This window comes from Nyctibius grandis, chromosome 9 (assembly GCF_013368605.1).
Source record: "Nyctibius grandis isolate bNycGra1 chromosome 9, bNycGra1.pri, whole genome shotgun sequence".
Taxonomy (NCBI): domain Eukaryota; kingdom Metazoa; phylum Chordata; class Aves; order Nyctibiiformes; family Nyctibiidae; genus Nyctibius; species Nyctibius grandis.
Window position 1 is genome coordinate 19,768,411 of NC_090666.1, and position 23,329 is coordinate 19,791,739.

Here is a 23,329-nt window from a genome sequence, read left to right on the forward strand (position 1 = left end):
TCAAGCGAGTACTTTAAGAGCTCCTTAGTGAACCAGCCAAGTCGGTGCCTGGATCTGAACATCCGTGAGCACTAGGTGCTTGTGGTACATCTGCCTGTGCTGCCTTCCACCCAGAATGATCCAAATCTGCCTTAGGCACCTGTTGAGACCAAGGCTTTCAGATCCTCGCTTATGGGCATGACGGACAGGGGCAGATAAGGGAACAGATGGGTCTTGAAACATCTCCAGAAAGAGCAAAGGCAGGCTTCTGTGATCTGCTAAGGAAATACACTGCAGAGTCAAGATGCCTTGAGCGAGAATATTTTGCCAGTGGTTCAAGCTGAATCTCAAATGACTGCTGACCTCAGCAGGACTGGAGGGGTTTCTCCCTCCTCTGGAAAACACTCAGTGCCTTGAAGCCTCTTTTATGTATTGCCAGCTAGAACTGAACCACATGCAATTTCCTATCCTCTCAAAAATAAACAGTGAGATACAGACAGAAAACCAGCAGTCCATGTACAGTTAAAAAAAAATTGCCTTTTTCCTTACAGGAGAAAAAGTGATTATGGTGAATTGTGTAGGAGTAGAGAGTACATGACTCATGATTCGTTATTGTAGTGCAGCAGGGAGGCAGAGCTAAAGAGAAAGCAGAAAGGACAAAAAGCAATGCTTCTTAAACCAACAGTTTACATTGCTGTTTGTAGTTATGGTTTGCTCAAGGGACATTTTTCACCTTTTTGCCATGCTATAATTTGGAGGAACTGACAAGAAAGCCTTCACATATTTTTTAGATCATACATGTAACTTTTGTTCTAGGTTAAAGTACAGAAATTATATAGAAAAAAAATTAAAACAATATCCTTGGCATTAAGGACATATTGAATATGGAGGGTAAGAGCATCTCACTGAAGTCATTAAAGTTAAGGACCTTTTAAAGAGCCCCTATCAATCACTGCCCTCCCAAAAAATCTCTCCTTTTAACAAAACATTTTTCCAGGTTGTAGCTGGGATAAAAAGTCTTTTTAACTGCACTTATGTTCATTCCCTATTTCCCTACATTGCTCCAGAGGAGTCCAGAAGTGGTGTGTGTACAGTCCTGTCACGAGATTAGGTCTCAGACCTTGCCAGACAATAGAAAAAAAAAAAAAAGTCAGCAGACACAGAACATAAAAGGACCCTCTCAGACACACACACATAGACTTTCCACTGATGGAATGTGAAGCTGTGGTTATCACAGGGAAGAATTTGACCTATATTTCTAAATTAGCAACAAGAAAAAAAAAATGCAAACTCAGTACTAGCACAACTGTATGTTAATGTTTCTGTCTTCCGTTGCTGCTATTTTGCAGCTTTCACCAATAATGGCAAGTTGGTTCATAACTATTTCATTTATCAGAATTTCACAATGTGAAATATTTGGAAATATTACTCCCCACACATATTGAAAAGGTTTCTTGTCAGTGAAGCTCAGAGCAAAGTCAAACTTCAAAACCCAAACCTTATGATCAACAAGACTGGCGTTCAGCCAGCACTATGTGGTAACTTGTTTGCTTTCAGTATTTCATTATTCTTCAAGCGAACTTTCAAAGAGATTTTGTGAAAATGTCCTGCAGAGTTATTCATGAATCTTAAAGGTGAACCACGTTCCCACAAACATGGGAACACCTGGGAAGCAACAAGAGATCCATGCAAAGGGACCAAACCAGGTGACTGCCAAGGCAAGAGTGCAAGCACAGCTCAGAAGAAAAGTCAGATCTCAGGGAATACTGAGAGACATAGGAAAAAGGAGACAATACTAGATGAGAGGCACCACAGAAAGCTGTACCTTAGAAATGACAAATGGAACAAGCTAAAGCATGTAATACCTGGTAGGTAACAAAATGAAAGAATTCTGCGCTTGTCAAGCCAAAATGGTTCTCTAAGATACCTTTTTGTAGAGACCTACAGCTATACAACCACATCTGACATTACAGGCAGAGACTAACCCAAATCTCTCTCTCCAGCTCTTTACTTCCATAGCTTATAGTCTACCCCTCTAAGTCTAACAAACATATCACAGAATCACAGAATGTTAGGGATTGGAAGGGACCTCGAAAGATCATCTAGTCCAATCCCCCTGCCGGAGCAGGATTACCTAGATCATATCACACAGGAACGCGTCCAGGCGGGTTTTGAATGTCTCCAGAGAAGGAGACTCCACAATCTCTCTGGGCAGCCTGTGCCAGTGCTCGGTTACCCTCACCGTAAAGAAGTTTTTCCTCATATTTATGTGGAACCTCCTGTGTTCCAGCTTGCACCCGTTGCCCCTTGTCCTGTCAAGGGATGTCACTGAGAAGAGCCTGGCTCCATCCTCTTGACACTTGCCCTTTACATATTTATAAACATTAATGAGGTCACCCCTCAGTCTCCTCTTCTCCAAGCTAAAGAGACCCAGCTCCCTCAGCCTCTCCTCATAAGGGAGATGTTCCACTCCCTTAATCATCTTCGTGGCTCTGCGCTGGACTCTCTCTAGCAGTTCCCTGTCCTTCTTGAACTGAGGAGCCCAGAACTGGACACAATATTCCAGATGCGGCCTCACCAGGGCGGAGTAGAGGGGGAGGAGAACCTCACTCGACCTGCTGACCACACCCCTTCTAATACACCCCAGGATGCCATAGGCCTTCTTGGCCACAAGGGCACATTGCTGGCTCATGGTTATCCTGCTGTCCACTAGGACCCCCAGGTCCCTTTCCCCTACACTGCTCTCCAACAGGTCTGTCCCCAACTTGTACTCATACAATGTACTCAAACATTGCCACAAGGAGCACAAGGTAGGTTAGAGTGAACATCAGGATGACTGAGGTACTCAAGGGAAGCAGAGGCAAGAAAGCTTGGAGTGGGGGATCTGTACTGATGGGGTAACAAATTATTTGCAATAGGCTGTAGTGTCCTGGCAGCCAAAAGGAGGGGAGACCTTGGTCAATGCTCCTCTCTGGCCAAGCAGGATTAGTAGCTGACTTGCTTCTACATGAAGGCAAGGCTGAATCAAGGCCAGCAGGTTAGTAAGATTTATGTTTTTTTCAGTCCTGTGAGCTGCTAGGTCCTATTAATTTTCAGGTAAATAATGTCAGGGGCAGACAGGTCCATTATTATGTTATTTATATAAAAAATGTCCAGTCTCTGATAATAAAAGCCTACTTCAATATCTGGAGCCACTCAGATTTTTACTAAATAATATATGGAGATTAGTGTTCAGTCACAATGAGTTTTTCATATATTAACCCTAACTGTATATAATAAAAAATTCATGAAAAATAATTTTTAGATTACTGTCACAAGCTAGAACAAATCTAAAAAGAAGTAACTAAAATAACCATTTTTAAAACAGAATCATTAAATACTCTGGGATTTCTCTCTTTTTGGTCAGCAGGACATCTATTATCAAAATTAATCTTCATGCAGGTTGTTAAATACAAAACATCTCTACAAGCACACTAACATTTGAAATTAATTTTTGGTTTATTAAGTTTAAATCGTCAGTTTCTGCATCATATTCAGTGTTGTACTAGTGAGGTTCATTTCCTAATTTAGCTTGAAGTCTTTTGTGACTTTCAGTAATCAGTCCACATAATCTAAATTCTGTCAAAAGCATCAGAATGCATATCCCAATGTACAATGATTTATATACTGGATACGGTATTTTATGTGTCCTGAGAGACATGAAAGATGGCAAACTTGATTTCCCATGAGACAAATTTTCCCACACCACTTAGGCAGATAAAATATATGAAACATAAAAAGCTTAAGCAACATCTTGACTTCTCTGAGTCAAGGATCATTTTGCAATTTCCTCCAACAGAGCAAGAATTCATTTCTGATTCACGCCTGGACCTCCACCTAACAATCCTATCTCCACCCATCTCCCTATCGAAGCTGCTTCTCAAACCAGGCCACAGTAATACCCACAGCAGTTCTGAAATCCTGCCACAAAAATCCAGGATCTGCAGCTGACCACATTAGCAGGGACAGCCATGGAACAGTCATTTTCACTCTCAGCTGATATGGTGGGCATAAGCAAAAGATTTTAGTCGGAGTGCACTTAGTGCCAATCCTTTTGCATATCTGTATAGTCCAACAGTCAGAGCACATGATCTGAGAGAATCTGAGATCTCCAGGCACATACAGATCAACCCAAATATTTTTAATCTATGAGAGAAAAAGTAGGTATATCCATTTTGTCAGAAAACTGTTCCTACTGAACATGCGTTGAAGCAATGGCAGACAGCCAGAGACAACAGGGAGTAAGCGGAGTGCAACATTTGTTGATGTGCACATCTGTTTATGGAAACTTGCCTCCCTGCTCCCAGTACAGGTACATGTAAAACCTGTCCTTTTGCAATTAAGTACTTTAGTATCCAGAATCAGTGCCCAACTCTCATTTAGGAATTCCACCACTGATAAAAATAAAAGTATATTTATTTCAGTAGGAATTTTGTCTGTACACACATTGAAAGATAACATGCAAAATATGTTATTATAACAAGGGGAGACAGGCTTCTTGTTTTGCTTTTAGAAATGCTTTCTCTGTCCCTTCATTAATGCAACAGTCAGACAAATGACCTGTTCGGTATTAGTGACTGATCTTGACCTTACAACTCAGGAAAAATTAATTACGTGGAAAAATCATTTGTACTGAAAATCTGAACGCCAAAGCTCTGCAAACAACCCACCTCTGAAGCACTACAAAGCTTAAGTAAAAGATACAATTTGAAGTACACACTGCAAGTATCATTAATGGCACTAAGATGAGCACCACATCTCTTCTATTCCCATAAGTATTGCAGTTCCTGTCCTATCTCCCCAAATTTTTACTATATTGCTCAGGGAAAGAAAACACTGATCTAGAGAGATTAAGGTAAAATTCTGGTCTTGTGGATGTTCTTCCAGGCAGCATTAATTACCATGATATTTTCATGCTTTCAGCAAGATACGTACTTGCAATGTATTTGCACAATAGCTGCCCCAAAATATGCAAATACAAGTATTTGCTGGGCCAAGAAATTTTAGATGGAAATTACAGTAAACATTTTAATCGGTATTTCTAACATTTGAATGCTGAAAGTCTAAAATTAAAAAATAGCAAATAACTTACAATTTTAAGACTTAGAAGAAATCAAATACTGATTTTCAGATTTAAACAACCTTTAGTTCTTCATATGAATTGCAGTTTTTGAAATGTTGTTGATATGGTGCTATTGAAACTTAAACCCTGTCAAAACTAGTCTTTGCTAGAATATTCAGTAACTAGCTATTCACATTTTTAAAACATAAGCCCAATTAAATGTCTGTCAAAGAGCTAATTACATAACACATAATCATTATCTAATTATATGATTTTTACTAAGCTATGCAATTAGCACCCGATTATATAATTTCATATTTTATAGTTGTTATGTCATCAGGAATAAGGTACATTTTCAGCAAGACTCAACACAATGTACACTGGATAAGAATAAGACAGTGACATCTGTGAGTCACATCCACTGTTTCCGGATGGAAAAGTGCCTAGATGTGCTGTGAAACAAATGGATGTGCTATTAAGAGCAACTAGCTATTAAAATTTACAATCTCTTCAAATCTTTTTATGTCACTTGGTATTTCTGGATGCAGTGATTATATATTTAAAGACACAATGATCTGATCTTAGAGTGGACATGAAATTTGCCTGAGAAAGATACCTGCATTACGAAGGATTCTACACTGAGTAATTGTTTAGTTAGAACATTATGAAGCAGTGTGATTTTAAAGAAAAGCAGATTCATTGGCTAACTACAGAATTCTGCAGTGTTCTAAACAATTTAAATTGATGGAAAGATTGAAGGGGGTGTCACTGTCATGTTCTGATTTCTATTGATAACGTCCTAGGAGCAGATTTTTGAAAGAATATTTTCACTGATATTTCACAGGAACAACTACACACATAGAGGATGGTGCGGAAAAATAGTAATTAAATACAGTTTTTAAATTACATACTTCTTCAAATTTTGAGATGAGGCTTTAGGTTCCATGTAGTCACAGTAATTCTAATTGCCTTGAGTCTACCCATGTGACTGAGCTTGATGATATTCTCCAGAAAGCTGTCCATTTATAAAATGCCACCTTACCATCATCAGCAAAATGACTCAGCAAAAGGTCATTTTTTTTTGGGTAAGCTCACCCCACAAAAAAGTCTGTGAGTCAGTATCATGGAGAAGGGAAGGTAGGGAGCCCCCATTCTTCTATCAGGTGTTTCTGTAAGGGCACCAGATAGAACAGTTTCACTTTGTCCAAGGATGTGATCAAGGGACCGAAGACTACAGAAGACTAAATGTGAGATTCAAACAGGGGGTTGTGTGCCTAAGTCCAAAATTGTCATTGCAAGTCTGGTCCACTGACAGCCACTTACCCCTGGAGACACCAAAACCCTAAATGCCATCCTGGAAAAATCTTACCTGAGATCTACCCTTGCATGTGCTCAGACTTGCCCCAGACTGAGCAGAGAGCTACCTACCTCATACATGCTACGCTGCGTGACATTTTACATCCTTCTGTGAGAGACTACCTCATACAGACTAATACAGCCAGGCCCCTTTCAAAATGCAGCCATGTCTGATTTTTGAGGCACCGCTGAGGGAAGCAGTAACAGGGAGTTGCTGTGTATCATGTTGATATTCACATGATCACATGATCAATATGGCCATCACATGATCAATATGGCCATCACGCAGCAGAGAACGCAAAATTCATACAGCCAGAGAGAAAAGGAAAAAAAAATTATGATGAAGGGTAGACATTTAGAAAGCTCAGATTCATGCACAGATGGGGATGTGGTCTATCTAGATTTCAGTAAAGCGTTTGACACGGTCTCCCACAGCATCCTCGCAGCTAAACTGGGGAAGTGTGGTCTGGATGATCGGGTAGTGAGGTGGATTGTGAACTGGCTGAAGGAAAGAAGCCAGAGAGTAGTGGTCAGCGGGACAGAGTCCAGTTGGAGGTCTGTGTCTAGCGGAGTTCCGCAAGGGTCGGTTCTGGGACCACTTCTATTCAATATATTCATTAATGACTTGGATGAGGGATTAGAGTGTGCTGTCAGCAAGTTCGCTGATGACACAAAACTGGGAGGAGTGGCTGACACACTGGAAGGCTGCGCAGCCATTCAGAGAGACCTGGACAGGCTGGAGAGTTGGGCAGGGAGAAATTTAATGAAATATAACAAGGGCAAGTGTAGAGTCCTGCATCTGGGCAAGAACAACCCCATGTACCAGTACAAGTTGGGGGCAGACCTGTTGGAGAGCAGCGTAGGGGAAAGGGACCTGGGGGTCCTAGTGGACAGCAGGATGACCATGAGCCAGCAGTGTGCCCTTGTGGCCAAGAAGGCCAATGGCATCCTGGGGTGTATTAGAAGGGGTGTGGTCAGCAGGTCAAGAGAGGTTCTCCTCCCCCTCTACTCCGCCCTGGTGAGGCCGCATCTGGAGTATTGTGTCCAGTTCTGGGCTCCTCAGTTCAAGAAGGACAGGGAACTGCTAGAAAGAGTCCAGCGCAGAGCCACGAAGATGATTAAGGGAGTGGAACATCTCCCTTATGAGGAGAGGCTGAGGGAGCTGGGTCTCTTTAGCTTAGAGAAGAGGAGACTGAGGGGTGACCTCATTAATGTTTATAAATATGTAAAGGGCAAGTGTCATGAGGATGGAGCCAGGCTCTTCTCAGTGACATCCCTTGACAGGACAAGGGGCAATGGGTGCAAGGTGGAGCACAGGAGGTTCCACTTAAATTTGAGGAAAAACTTCTTTACTGTAAGGGTGACTGAACACTGGAACAGGCTGCCCAGAGAGGTTGTGGAGTCTCCTTCTCTGGAGACATTCAAAACCCGCCTGGACGCGTTCCTGTGTGATATGGTCTAGGCAATCCTGCTCCGGCAGGGGGATTGGACTAGATGATCTTTTGAGGTCCCTTCCAATCCCTAACATTCTGTGATTCTGTGATTCTGTGATACCTCTCTTTAGACTTGAGGCAGCTAACTTTTCAGATGCAGGATGTTGAAATATACCCCAGATCTTAGTATTTCTTTTTGGCTAGTTCCTGTGGCTCCGTATGACAAAGACAAGAACTTTCCATGTACCACCACAAGAAGCTAACAATTAAAATCAGCAAGTTCCAGTCTCAGGGATGGGATATCATACGTGCAACAGAAATTCAGTTTCATCCAACAATTATGACTTAGGGGGTCACACACCCCAATACAAGACTGTAAGTACAGTAGTAACCAGAGTAAGTTTGGGATCCACTGAACAAACTGGAATGCGACTCTTTCAGAGACTACCTTAATTATTAGCCCAATATCATAACACAGTTCTCACAACTTCTCAATGTCTTCTACCTTGTGACGTTAGGTGGTTTCTGCAGTGTATATTATCAAGTATCTGTCCAATCCGTGACACTCCATAATGTTTTTGTTCAGCTGAAGATGTGGCTAGGCAACTACATAGAATCATAGAATGGTTTGGGTTGGAAGGGACCTTAAAGATCATCTAGTTCCAACCCCCCTGCCACAGGCAGGGACACCTTCCACTAGACCAGGTCACTCAAAGCCTCATCCAACCTGGCCTTAAACACTGCCAGGGAGGGGGCAGCCACAACTTCTCTCTGCAACCTGTTCCAGGGTCTCACCACCCTCACAGTAAAGAATTTCTTCCTAATATCTAATCTAAATCTACCCTCTTTCAGTTTAAAACCATTCCCCCTCATCCTGTCACTACTTGCCCTTATAAAAAGTCCCTCTCCCACTTTCCTGTAGGCCCCGTTCAGGTACTGGAAGGCTGCTATAAGGTCTCCCCGGAGCCTTCTCTTCTCCAGGCTGAAGAGCCTCAACTCTCTCAGCCTGTCTTCATAGGAGAGGTGCTCCAGCCCTCTCATCATCTTCGTGGCCCTCCTCTGGACTCGCTCCAACAGTCCATGTCCTTCTTATGAGGATTGTAAAGCAAGTGTAGAAGCCATTATAAGTACTAAATCATCAGTCCTGCTTGCATTTACGTATTTGGAAACTTAAAGGTAGAAAGACTTACTTAAAGTCATACATGCATGTTTACAGGACTTGATTACAGATCACTGAAAACTAGCAAACTCCTTCTACAATTATCTGTATTTGAGCACCGCTGTGAGAAATGAGTAATATTTCTCTTTTTAAAATACATTATGAGATTCTACTCTCTTGTTCACTTTTGCATCCCTTCTCAAATCAGTAAGTATACACATTGGAATTGCATTTCAGTACTTTCAGAAGAAAGACACAATGTAATGCACAGAAAAATAATCTCTCACCTTCTAGATCTTCCTTTTCAAAATGTGTTTTGAGAATGGAGCGAGTTCCACCTCTATCCACAACAGCCTCTTCATCATTTCTCTGCAAAATAGAAAAAAGGACAGGTAAGCTGCTTCTCATTTGGAAACCACTGGCAAGATTGTATAGCACTATGAAACAAACACGTTTTTAATATTTGTCTATTAACTCTTCCTAGTCTGGAACAAAATGTTTTTAAGAGTTTAATTTTCCTTATTAAAATCTATTCCTTATGCATCAGTTTTTATTGAGGCATGGTTACAGCTAACATCGACATGGAGAAGTTCTCCTGTTAAAACCTGCAAGATGATGAGCAAACACTGGTTACTGGGAACTAAGAAAAACATGAGTCAATAGGACAATGTAAGAGATGAGAGAAGAAATGTCTGGTTGAGGCAGCTTTATCCTTCTACTCTTGAAGAAACGGATTGCACATGTATTTTTGTTTTTAGACCAGGATCCTGAGCTACCTACATGCAGAATTCTCAAATTATCAGCACTAACACTCCTTATATTTTGGCAAAGCTAGAGAATGATATTCAGTGGCAATATGATAAGAAAGAAAACGTTAATACCATGAAAACAACTAGCTTCACTTACTGGTGAATTGCAAAGCTTTTGCTTTTCTTTACAAACACCAAGCTGTAATTACAGTAAAGGCAGACAGCACACACTAATAGCAGAAAACAGCGAAGCTATTCTTCCTCAGGAACATACATTTCATGTTTAATTTTATACTGTAGTCATACCTGTATTTTAACTGTATTCTCTACTGCACTGTAAAAGTACTATGTGACGAACTAGTGTATTGTGCTCAGGCTAAAAAAGCTACAGAAACTAGTGATTTTGGTCACTTTTGACATGAAAAAAAACCACATTTCCCTAAGTAGAAAAATCTTCGGGAGTTCAGCAACAGGGCACTGGATGCTGTGCTAAAAAAAAATGGCTTCAGTAAGAGTTTGACATCACCAATTGTAAAAAAAAAACAGTTGCTAAATACAGCCTATATTTCACAACATGATTTAAAGTGGTTTCCACTAAATGACGATGAAGAAAAAAGGATGAATTACACAAAAACATCAATTAATATATCACGAATATATATCTACTTCTCATTAGAGGGTTTTAGTAAGTGATACTAGAACTGCTTGATTTCAGTATATAAAATTGGTATCTTAATGGAAGTCTGAAGCAAGGGGATTTAAATACCAGCATTCCATGCTAAATGTGTATCTATATATAGAATGCAATAGAACATAAGAAATTGAACTACATGAGCACCTCTCCTTAAAGAGCAGATCCCCCAGGCAAAAAGATTCACATCTAGAGCTGGATGTCGTGCATTCTGGATTTAAGTTTTTGTTTCAGGCTCCTCTCTTTTTTTAAAAATAGCTGTGATGCTATAGCTATCTTATATAGAAAAATCCTAGGAATGTGTCAGCACCAAGCATCTGAGCTGTTAAAGAAAGAGAGACTGAGAGTGTTAGTGTCTTTATTAGAGCTCTCCCACAGATAACAGTATGTAACTAAAAGGTGACAATGAGAAAAGGCCTTCTATTGAAACTGGTTTGTCTTTAAATAACTTAGAATTAGCTTATAATCTATTAAAATGTACCAGGGCAGTATAATTTCGCACAAACCATTTGAACATCTTAGGTAAAATGAATCCATTATTTTAAGCAGTTAGATGTAACTGAGTGTGTTTGTCATGCTGGCGTGACGCCATGCCCCTGGGTGAATGGTTAAGCAGGATGCCAAAGGCCAAGTATTACAGCCCCATCAGAAGTAGTGCTATTCTAGCATAAGACATAGCCATCACTATTTTACTGATCCTGAAAAGGCCTTATGGAAGCAATGTTAGGGGAAATTCTACAATGAGGAAAATATTAAATTGCTGGACAGTTTAAAGTCTTTACAGATGATCTAAGTAAACTAAATACAAATTAATTCATTAATATTTATCAAAATATGCTCATACACTTTGACTTCTCCTTTCCCATGTGTTCAATATTCAGCTTCCGGCAATCTGTTTCTTCCCTGCCTCCTCTTCCTCTAATGTCACAGCAAGTTTCAGCCTTGCCTCATTCTCAGAAGTGGGTTTAATCCATTAATATTACAGGGAAAAACAGCTTAATTGGGGGTATTGTGTTGTTGCCAATTCACTTGTCAAACTCTGAGCAAAGTCCAATTAAACAGGCCTTGCACTGTATGCTCTCACTTCCCAGGGAGCGGTATGAAAGCCACCTTGCATTTACCAGTACAACAGTCACACTGCACTTAGTCTAGAAGTAATTTCCACGATTCCTGTACTGCCTCCTTGGAGGAGGGGAGAAGTCAGGGAAGGGCTCTCTAGTAGTTTAGTGCAATTAGGTCTTTAGCTCATTTGGAGGTAAGCACTATCACAATACAAGTAAAAATAGTGGCAGATCTGCTCCACTTTCGCATCATGACTAGAGACTAGAAACTTCATTTCAGTTGGTCATGCTCTGCTTTTTATTAGCATGTCAGGAAAACTATGAAATTATTATTTTTAAGTGTTGCAATAAATGAGAATTTGAAACCGACAGTATAGGCAAGATTAACCATAACACAGTCATGGAAGACAGAATTTGTGCTCTTGGTGACTTTTAACGTACCAAGCAGCCACCAACCTCCACACTAACATCCTCAAAGCCATGAATCCACTGCAGTTTTGCCCATCAGTTTCAGCAGGATCAGAATAAGGCAAGAAAACCAAAAGTTTTTCACAGCCATGCCATGTTTATGTCAAAATTCTACAGCTTCTTCCTTTCACCCCATGTAAGGGTGAAGATCAGAAATTTTACACAGTGCACAAATCTGCTAGGGCTGAGGTATTCAACATTCATACTGACATACTGCTGCAGTCGGCAAACAAATGTCTGGACACACTGACCAGGTATGAGTCCTTGGAACTGTCCATTATTACAATGAGTTGCTTGCTCAGTCCAGCGAACACTGTGATCTACTGCTTAAAGCATGGGAGAGGGATCCAGGAAGTTCCCCAGTGCTAATCCTGGATCTGCCACTAAGTTGCTGTGTGGCCTTGGGAAAGTCACAATCTCTGTGCCTCAGCTTCCCCATCTGTAAAATAGGGATAATAATACTTACTTACCTACATTCCTCAGTGGGCTACTCTGTGCTGTAATTAATAGTCACACAGCATTTCAGAACTGTAAAGCACTACAGAAGTGCTAAGTCATCCGATTTAGGGAAGTGCACAGTTTACCCATGCGAAGAGATGATGACAGGAAACAATAGACTGACAAAAAACAACATTTAGGCATATTTTCTTTTTTTTTTTTTTTTTACATTAAACCAATGTATACTGATACCTTGTAATAGTTTTGCAGTTCATGGCTTTGACAACTTAACTGGACAAAGTTTACACAAAAATAAATATACTGGGCTCATTTTCTGTTGTCCTAATTCAAGAGCAATCAGAGAATCATAGAATGGTTTGGGTTGGAAGGGACCTTAAAGATCATCTAGTTCCAACCCCCCTGCCACAGGCAGGGACACCTTTCCTCTAGACCAGGTTGCTCAAAGCCTCATCCAACCTGGCCTTAAACACTGCCAGGGAGGGGGCAGCCACAACTTCTCTCTGCAACCTGTTCCAGGGTCTCACCACCCTCACAGGAAAGAATTTCTTCCTAATATCTAATCTAAATCTACCCTCTTTCAGTTTAAAACCCTTCCCCCTCATCCTGTCACTACTTGTCCTTGTAAAAAGCCCCTCTCCAGCTTTCCTGTAGGCCCCCTTCAGATACTGGAAGGCTGCTATGAGGTATCCCCAGAGCCTTCTCTTCTCCAGGCTGAAGAGCTCCAACTCTCTCAGCCTGTCTTCATAGGAGAGGCGCTCCAGCCCTCTCATCATCTTCGTGGCCCTCCTCTGGACTCGCTCCAACAGCTCCATTTCTTATGTTGGGGGCCCCAGAGCTGGATGCAGTACTCCAGGTGGGGTCTCACAAGAGCAAAGTAAAGGGGCACAATCACCTCCCTCGACCTGCTGGCCACGCTGCTTTTGATGCAGACCAGGATATGGTTGGCCTTCTGGGCTGCAAGCACACACTGCTGGCTCATGTTGAGCTTCTCATCAACCATCACCCCCAAGTCCTTCTCCCCAGGCCTGCTCTCAATCCATTCTCCGCCCAGCCTGTATTTGTGCGTGGGATTGCCCCGACCCACATGCAGAACCTTGCACTTGGCGTTGTTGAACTTCATGCGGTTTGCACGGGCCCAGCTCTCAAGCCTGTCAAGGTCCCTCTGGATGGCATTCCTTCCCTCCGGTGTGTCAATCACACCGCACAGCTAGGTGTCATCAGCAAACTTGCTGAGGGCACACTCAATCCCACTGTCCATGTCACCGACAAAGATGTTAAACAGGACTAGTCCCAATACTGACCCCTGAGGAACGCCGCTCGTCACTGATGTCCACTTGGACATTGAGCGTTGACCATAACTCTTTGAGTGCGACCACCCAGCCAGTTCTTTATCCACCGAGTGGTCCATCCTTCAAGTCCATGTCTCTCCAATTTAGAGACAAGGATGTCATGTGGGACAGTGTCAAATGCTTTGCACAAGTCCAGGTAGATGACAAGAGTTGCTCTTCCCCTATCCACCAGTGCTGTAACCCCATCATAGAAGGCCACCAAATTTGTCAGACATGATTTGCCCTTGATGAAGCCATGCTGGCTGTCACCAATCACCTCCTTGATTTCCGTGTGCCTCAGTATAGTTTCGAAGAGGATCTGCTCAACGATCTTGCCAGGCACAGAGGTGAGACTGACTGGCTTGTAGTTCCCCGGATCTTCTTTTTTCCCCTTCTTGAAGACGGGGGTTTTGTTTCCCCTTTTCCAGTCAGTGGGAACTTCACCAGACTGCCACGACTTCTCAAAAATGATGGATAGTGGCTTAGCAACTTCATCCGCCAGTTCCCTCAGGATCTGTGGATGCACCTCATCAGGCCCCATGGACTTGTGCACCTTCAGGTTCCTTAGATGGTCTCAAACCTGATCTTCTCTTACAGTGGGCAGTTCTTCATCCTTCCAGCCCCTGCCTCTGCCTTCTGTGACCTGGGTGGTGAGGCTAGGGCACTTGCCGGTGAAGACTGAGGCAAAAAAGTCGTTGAGTACCTCGGCCTTCTCCATATCTCGGGTAACCAGGTCTCCCATTTCCTTCCGGAGAGGGCCCCCATTTTCCCTAGTCTTCCTTTTATCACTGACATACCTATAGAAGCATTTCTTGTTGTCCTTGACATCCCTGGCCAGATTTAATTCTATCAGGGCCTTAGCTTTCCTAACCTGATCCCTGGCTTCTTGGACAATTTCCCTGTATTCCTCCCAGGCTACCTGCCCTTGCTTCCACCCTCTGTAGGCTTCCTTCTTGTGCCTGAGTTTGTCCAGAAGCTCCTTGTTCATCCATGCAGGCCTCCTGGCATTTTGCCTACCTTCCTCTTTGTCGGGATGCATTGCTCCTGAGCCTGGAGGAGGTGGTCCTTGAATACTAACCAGCTTTCTTCTGCCCCTCTTCCCTCCAGGGCTTTATCCCAAGGGACTCTCCCAAGCAGGTCCCTGAAGTGGTCAAAGTCTGGTCTCCTGAAATCCAGGGTGGTGAGCTGGCTGTGCGCCCTCCTTGCTGCCCTATGGATCTTGAACTCCACCATTTCATGGTCGCTGCAGCCAAGGCTGCCCTTGAGCTTCACATCCCCCACCAGCCCCTCCTTGTTGGTGAAAACAAGGTCCAGCATGGCACCTCTCCTGTCGGCTCCTCTATCACTTGCAGAAGGAAGTTGTCATCCACGCATTCCAGGAACCTCCTGGATTGCTTATGCCCAGCTGTGTTGTCCTTCCAACAGATGTCAGTGTGGTTGAAATCCCCCATGAGGACCAGGGCCTGTGAACGTGAGGCTACTTCTATCTGTCTGTAGAGGGCCTCATCCGCTTGGTCTTCCTGGTCAGGTGGCCTGTAGCAGATGCCCACTATAATGTCTTCCATCCCTGCCCGCCCTTTAATCCTGACCCATAAGCTTTCCGTCAGCTCCTCCTCCATCCCCAGATGGAGCTTCATGCACTCAAACTGATCACTGACATAGAGCGCAACACCCCCTCCTCGTCTCCCCTGCCTGTCCTTCCTAAAAAGCCTGTATCCCTCCATTCCAGTGCTCCAGTCATCAGAGTCATCCCACCATGTCTGTGTGATGCCAATAAGGTCATAGCCTTGCAGGTATGCGCACGTCTCTAGCTCCTCTTCTTTGTTCCCCATGCTTCGTGCGTTTGCGTAGAGGCATTTCAGTTGGGCCCCCAACGAAGCTGCCTTACTGCCTGAAATTCCTATCTGTGGCTCTTCTGGCACTCTCCTGCTGACCTGCCATCCTTCTCCAGTCTCTGGGCACCTATTACTGGCCCTGGCATCAGACTGGCTGAAATGGGATGGACTAAGGTTCCCCTCCCCCAGCAAATCTAGTTTAAAGCCCTCTTTACCAGCTTGGCTAGCCTATGACCCAAGATGGTCTTCCCCTTCTCTGATAGATGGACCCTGTCAGCTGCCAGAAGACCGGGTTTCTCAAAACAAGTCCTGTGGTCTAAGTAGCCAAACCCCCGGCTGTGGCACCAGCTGTAGCAATGCTACAGAAGCCAGTGGAATGACATTTCTGTGTAATCAGAGCGCAATAAACTTGTCATATATTTATAAACAACCTAACATTTCTCTCTCTTTTTAATTATATTTGTTAATATTTTATGGGTTTATGTAATTATCACACAACGGTTTACCTAAAATGTAGGCACAAAACTATTCCCTAAAGCAATAAAATATCAGCAAACACACAGTAGAGGAAATAATATCTCTGGCATAAGAGAATAAGAAAAAGCTGAGGCTTTCATGTGGAAACCACAAGGTCCTTAGAGACCAGGCCTCACCAACTCTACTCAGTCCGGGATTTTGCCTCTTATATTTTCCAAATGAATGCTGAAATGACCTTCACCACACAGCAGCATCTGCTGCACATACTTCACAGGAAAAATCTATTTCAATGAAAGAGTCTTATAAATACAGTTGTTACTATTTTTGTCTCTTCATACTAGAAGTTTAAACACAGTGGTGAGTACAGAAAAGCAGACAGTAGAGTCGTCCTCTGCATCTTTTACAGTGCAACCGCACATTACAACACTGAAACATATATCTGAAGTTGAACAAAATTAAAAGGAAATAAACTGCCTTCAAAGACATTTGGCTTCTACTTTTTGGTATGCAGTCATGGAGGAAGAAGGTCAACATGAGTGCTAGGGGTGCTTATTTTCAATTCTTACATCAACAACCTGCTTATCAGAGTATAAAGTGAGGCTGCAGCTGTTGCCAGGAACTGTAAGTGCATTGGTTAGAAGGAATAAAAAGGCCCATGGTTTAGAACCCGAAAACAAATTGTCTAAAGTGCCCTTTCCACCCATGTATTGATAAAGCTCACTACCCAGGATATTCCAAAGCTAGATAAATGACCTCCCAGAAAGCTTCCCAATTTGACCCTCTTTAGCTATGATACAGCCCTAACTGTGATTCATAATGTGTTGCAGAGAGGCTGATCCTTAAATCTGTCACCTCCTAGAACTGTGCACTGCCCTTCCACACCTCAGATCAATTTAATTATTGGAGAAAGTACACATTTAGAAAAGCTGAGAAACCTCGTTTTAAGACAGATGTTTTCATGTGTTTTTAGTTACAGCTCTTATAAAATGTCTATGCTTTCATCATGGGGTAGATGACTGAGTGGAAAGAAGAGGAAAGTAACTCCTTTCAAAGGTGCATCCATACAAAGGCATATGACACATTTTTAAATTTGTATGTGCTAACGTAGACACGTACACTTCTAGAACTTCAGTATATTGCTGGATGATGGAATTGGGACATATTCCTCATATTCTGGATGTCAAGAAGGTAGATTAAAGTCTAGGTGACAATACACAGATTTGAAGTTATCTATACATTTATTATAAATATTTACTAAAAAAGGAAAACCAATACATGATCCTAAAAGACATTGTGGCATATATCATTAAAGCTACTGAATATTGCACAAATATTAATTGAAGATCATCTGTGCTGATCACTACAGTAAATGAAATAATAGTATGACATTAAATGTACATTAGGAAATAGGAAATTGTTAGGACAATACAAAATTATTAAATAGTTGCAATGAGTATGTCTCACTGTCCTTCCCTTGGTAGGTACTCTGTTCCACTGGTGTGATATTTGCACTAATATATTTTGAACAGACAAGTCAAAATAGATAACACTAAAATTTTCATTTTACATGGAAAACTAGAAATTATTTCTTTTATTAATCCTTCTTTCTAATTTTCTTCTTACTTGGCTAGTTTTATTTTCTGCCTCTGATATTTTGTCATTGTTCTCAATAAACTGGATGATTGCTTTTCTTTGAAATACAACACAAAAACCAGCTACAAAGAGTATTAATATTTCAGAACATTTTTCAGGATTTTTAAACCTTCAGGTAAAATCCTTTTGCTTTTTCATTACATTCTGAATACACCCAACAGCACAAAGCACACCATAACCAAAAAGAATCCTTTTCCAGCATCTTCCTTTCTGTAAAATACATAGCAGAGCAGAAACCATTTTGATTTTTTCCGCACTAGAAATTATGCATATGACACACCTGCTGACTCATAAGGAAAATAATCATGGTATTAATTACTTCTCTATATAAGCCACTTATTGATGATTAGGCCACCTACAAAATTCTTAAATGCCATCTGGAACTAAGGAACGCCTGTCAGCATAAAACATTAAATACTGCATTCCTATAAACAATAGAAAGCTGTAATATAAAATTATTTTAATTATCTTGTATTATCAGTAATTACTTAAAAGATGGAACTCTGTAATATATTCATTTCAGTTTATATATTTTATCATGAAGTTAGTGGTAGAGACCTTGTGTATTCACCTTTCAAATGGTCTGTAATGAAATTCTAAACGTTTATCCAGACATCACATACACACCATGATTGCCTTCTCAGTCTGAAGGCACTCCAGCATTATCTCTTTGTGTTGTATTTATATCACAGACCCATTACATGACATTTGTATTTTTAAGATCGTTTTGGTTAAGTTCAGCTTGACATTTTGTAAATGTGGCACTATTAAAGATACAGAAAAGTGAGTTATTTGAACCCGGGAGCTGCCAAGAGTATATTGGAAATACCTTGTAAAGACAATTAACTTAAAGAGCTAAAAAGCTGTTATATGTAGATGGATGCCTCCCTGTTGTAGTAGGCAAATCACTAGTGACTGCCATGTTCAGCCTTGTCCTTTAAACTGTCCTTGAGCAAACACAGTCACACAAAACTGATTTAATGCACAATGTGTATGCCCACAATTTAGAAGCTACAATTCTTTTCTCTTTCTGAAGACAAGCACCAAGGGGGAAAAAAAGAAGATTTTTGAATATTATTGTGTTTAATTGCTTGTATCACATATAATCATATTTAGCAATCTTTTGAGATGGAAAGTACAGTGTATTTTATCTTCCTGATGAAATATAATTGCTTTTCCATTCCACTAGCTACACTATATCATCCTTTTCCCCTCTATCCACCTATCAAGGAAGACCCATCAAAACACATTTATAATGCAGTAAGGTCTATTCTGTAAGGTCTGAAGAATTATTTTTTAAAGTGTCCCTTTAATTGTACTGCTTTTGTGGCAGCTTTCTGCAGTAATCACTACTAGTTAACACAAAGCACATATTCCTTTTGGTCAGCTCTACTCCACATAGTTCACGCTATGCAACAAAGTAGAAAGCAATTAGTTTTCATTCCAGATTTGCATCTTCCCCAGGGCTGCATGTCACATGCATAAAAGCATCCTTCTCTGTCTCTTTTTTCCCTTTTCTCTCTTTTTATAGCAAAAGCCAAGATACTGTTTAGCATGACTCAATAAAGAAATAACATCTCCAACACTGCCAAAAATTGCACTAATCAGCAATGCCTTGGAAGAACTGATTTGCTACTGACCCGAGACTGAGCACACATTTAATGTAATAATGCGATTCCTGTAACATATAAAGATAGATCATCATTGTAAACATTAAATCTAAGCACATACTAGTGTTATACATCTAATGAGATGAAATACAAACAGAAAATTGACACACAAATAAAACAATGCAGTTTTACAGACAAGTAAATGCTCGCTAATACATGTAATTCCTGTGTTTACCTACATTGAAGCATCCTGTGCGGGTTATATACCATTATGCATAATACAGCCACTATGAACTGATGCATAAATGAATGCATAATCACTAAAATATTTCCTTATGATTTGATAAGGAATCTTCTTTCTTAGAATAGCCATTTTAGGTAGACACTATATTTCTTACATTTGCAAGGCAAATATGTTACTTTATTTTTCACACACTTATCCAACTGAAGACAAGATTTCTACTTAAGATAAAACAGAAAATCAAGGCAAAATAGTAACTTAATTTGTTGCAGTACCTAGATGCCCCACTTTGTCTGCACTCTCCCACCAGAAAAGGACTCTGTTGTACTAATAGCTGCAGCAACAAAACAGGGTGGGGGAGAACCAACAGTCCCACTCAAAAGGCTTAATAAACCTGATGAAGCATTGGATACAATAATGGAATATTAAACTGTTAAATTCTTTCTGGATCCTGGTACCTGTTTTAAGCACTTGCATTTAATTGTAGCGGTGCTTGCCCTGTTTTGTACGCCTCGGAGTAAAATTATCAGGAATGCCTAAATAACATGAGCACCTTACAAAACCTGAACAAGGCACTTAAGGTTATTGTGTTCCTTTGAACATTTTCAGTCATGTTAAGATTCTCACTACTTCTCCCCTTCCTTCCTATCATATCACATCTGCTGGATTTGTAAGCTTATCTTCATTCAATTGCTAGTCTCAGCCAGACCTCTGAATAAATTAAAGACAGCATTCCTTGCTGCTAGTTAAGGGATGTAGAAGTTGGGTCACATCTGTATGATGAGATTTTATTCCCTTTGCTTCATATTTTTCTTTACTACACTGTCAAATACTTAAAAGTTATGGAGGCAAGAACAGCACGGATTTCAAGCTGAGGCATGGTTAATTTTTCCTCAGTAGTTATTATTTGAATGTCTTATGCCATCCTAGTGCAGTCCCATTAGCCGAAATCCTCTTTTCTAGCTTCATAGCCATGGCTATGTCCACTACTATGGAGAAGTCCACTACTATGGAGAAGTCCACTACTATGGAGAAGTCCACTACTATGGAGAAGTCCAACAGCATGAAGATGGATGTGAAGACTTTATCCAAAGCCCAAAGGAGATTTACTTTCAGCTTGTCTGGGGCTCTGTCTTGGCCCAATGCCACGTAAGGACAGATCCAGAATAGCAGCATTATTTAGGCATAGTTAGAAGTTAAACGTGCCGAGTTTAACCCACTATGCAATAGGATATTAGCTGCTGAGCAGCAAATTGAAAAAATTAAATTACACTAATTGCTAGTTTCTTAATCAGCAGTAGGATATATTGGGTTTTAAGTTGGATATACTTTCCATCTCAAAGGATCTGCTTTCAGCCTCAGAAAAGATGACGCTTTCAGATTTCTCTACCTAGAAATAGGGTCAGAGAGAAGAATCATAGAAGGCAGACTTCTTGCAGCAGATACTCATGTGGAAATAGGAAATGCAAAGAAGAAAAGAGGTCATGACCAACTTATCAGAACCTGTTTTAACAGCAGCTACAACACAGGGAGAGGACTTTTTCACTTCCTTTACAGCCACAAAAATGATTTAGTCTGGAGTCTGCATCTTTTACGTATAAATGTATGCCAACCCTAGTTCAAAACATCACCTTATTTTTGACACTGCAAGCCAGCATGATCAATAATAAATTAACTGTCTCTCTCAGAAACACTGATATAATGTTTGGTGACTCTTCTGCTTCTCAGACCTAACCACAATTTTCAGTTGTATTTGACAAACACTGTCTACAAGCACAATACAAGGATTAATCAAGGCAGCAGGAAGGATGTTCCAAGACAGAGATATTCTAAATTCAGATTAATTCCATAAAACTTTTGGCACCTGACTGAAGTTGCCATAACTAGAGATGACGTCACCATCAACTTTTGTAATAGTCAATGCAGAGAGATGGGCACTTCCACAAGATGAGCAAGATCTTAGGTACACTGATTGTCACTGAAGATGGGCTGCAAATTGTTGACTTAGGAGAGTCCAATTAGGACTATCTGGAGAGACAAGATAGTAAACTAGACGGACTGTTAGTTTCACTGAGTGTGATCATTCCTACATAGCTAAACTCATCGCTAACCTTCCAAATAAGTTTGCCAAGACTAGCAATAATGTTGCTTTACTTGCAGTGAAGATAGCCTGACTGAACCAAACCTAACTGAAGTGTTTAAAAATAGTATGGCCCTTTTGTCATCCATTGTCAGGAAAAAATTACCGTGCAATTTTCTGTTGCATTCCCGAAGATGCAACTAGATTCCTTGTGGTCCTTCAGAGTTGTCTTCTATATGACCTACTATCCTCCAGAAGAGAAAAGAAGATTGTGTTTGGCTTGTTTGTTTTTTTTAAACTGAAACTTGTAAATAACTTCCTTGAAGACAACTGACAAGTCTTTCTTGGCCAAAATGTGTAAATTCAAATGTAGGGTTAAGTCTGAAGAGTTCCCAAATCACCTGTATCTTCAGGGAGTAACTTCAGCAGAAAACCCAGAACAAATGACCCAGTACTTCTCATCTCCAAAGATTTAGGCTAATCTACAGGATTTTGTTGTCATGAGTGACTGCTATCAAGGCAACTGTAATTGATGTGACTGAAAAACCCAGATTTGTATCACCCATTTGCTGCATGCAAACGAACAGTTACCCTAATGGAAATAAAGAGACCTTTTGCACTGTCTATATAGTCACAGCATAAGACAAGAAAAACTCTCCATCTCATGGACAATGACATTCTGATTATCTTTGCTCTCACACTTTATCTGTCGCAGGTCATCAATAAGCCATGGTAACTGGGGAGGGCAATGCCAGAGAAAACAGTTAGGAGCCACTCTATTCACAAAGAAGATAAAAAATAATTATGTCCTCCAAGCCACTGATGATGTGATCTGCTATCTGAAAGTTCAGGTAGTCTAATTAATTCACACAGGGATTAAGAAAAGCAGTAGACAGTGCAGAAGCGGGGGGGGGGCAGAAAAGAAATAAGTGAGATAATGAAACTGATAATGTGTTCTGAGAAATAACAGGGCAAATAAACACATTTCAGATACCAAGTTTGACGTTACTTGTGCATCACTTCTGCCCAGAGAATGAAACACTGCACTGTAAAGAGAACTATCATAGCAAGACTCACTCAAAAATAGATGGGAAAGTGACCATGACAGTGGACTAGATAACGAGGGGTTTGTATAGTTTAAAAGGCTAGACAGCTCAAGCGCACAAGATCTACATTCAGAAATTTGAAATGTGCTGCCAAAGAATCAAAGGTAAATACAAATTAGAAATAGTAGTTCAACTGGTCTTCCTGCCTCTCAGAGATCTAAGAATTACACTTGTGCAAATTGCTTGACTGCTGTCATCTGGGAGCTTTAAACATCACCACTTCCATGACCTTGTTGTTCTAGACTAGTCAAGATATTTGACAATAAAAACAAGCTAAAAATTAGAAACAACTGGTATGACTTTCACAGGGTGCTTTATGTTGAAATTACAGAACATAACTTTTGGAAAGTAAAAGGGACAAGTATTACTATCGAGAGTAAAAAGTAAATGTAAATGTGGCATTACCAGTTTATACATGTTTTATCACTGCTTCTATATGAAAGGATTTTATTGTTAGAAATGAGCATTATTATTTTGTCAATTTTCACAGAATGTTAAGGGTGGAAAGGGACCTCTGGAGATCATCCAGTCCATCCAGGGAAC

General features: G+C 40.9%; 1 protein-coding gene across 2 annotated transcripts in view; it reads right to left on the reverse strand.

Annotated features, from left to right (window-relative positions):
• Window positions 1-23,329, reverse strand: part of SLC4A10 (solute carrier family 4 member 10) — a 132,947-nt gene that overhangs the window by 95,700 nt on the left and 13,918 nt on the right. For both annotated transcript variants that reach the window (XM_068407411.1, XM_068407410.1), the window contains exon 2: window positions 9,316-9,397. In XM_068407411.1, coding sequence (XP_068263512.1) covers window positions 9,316-9,397 — 82 coding nt within the window. The remainder of the gene's footprint in view (window positions 1-9,315; window positions 9,398-23,329) is intronic.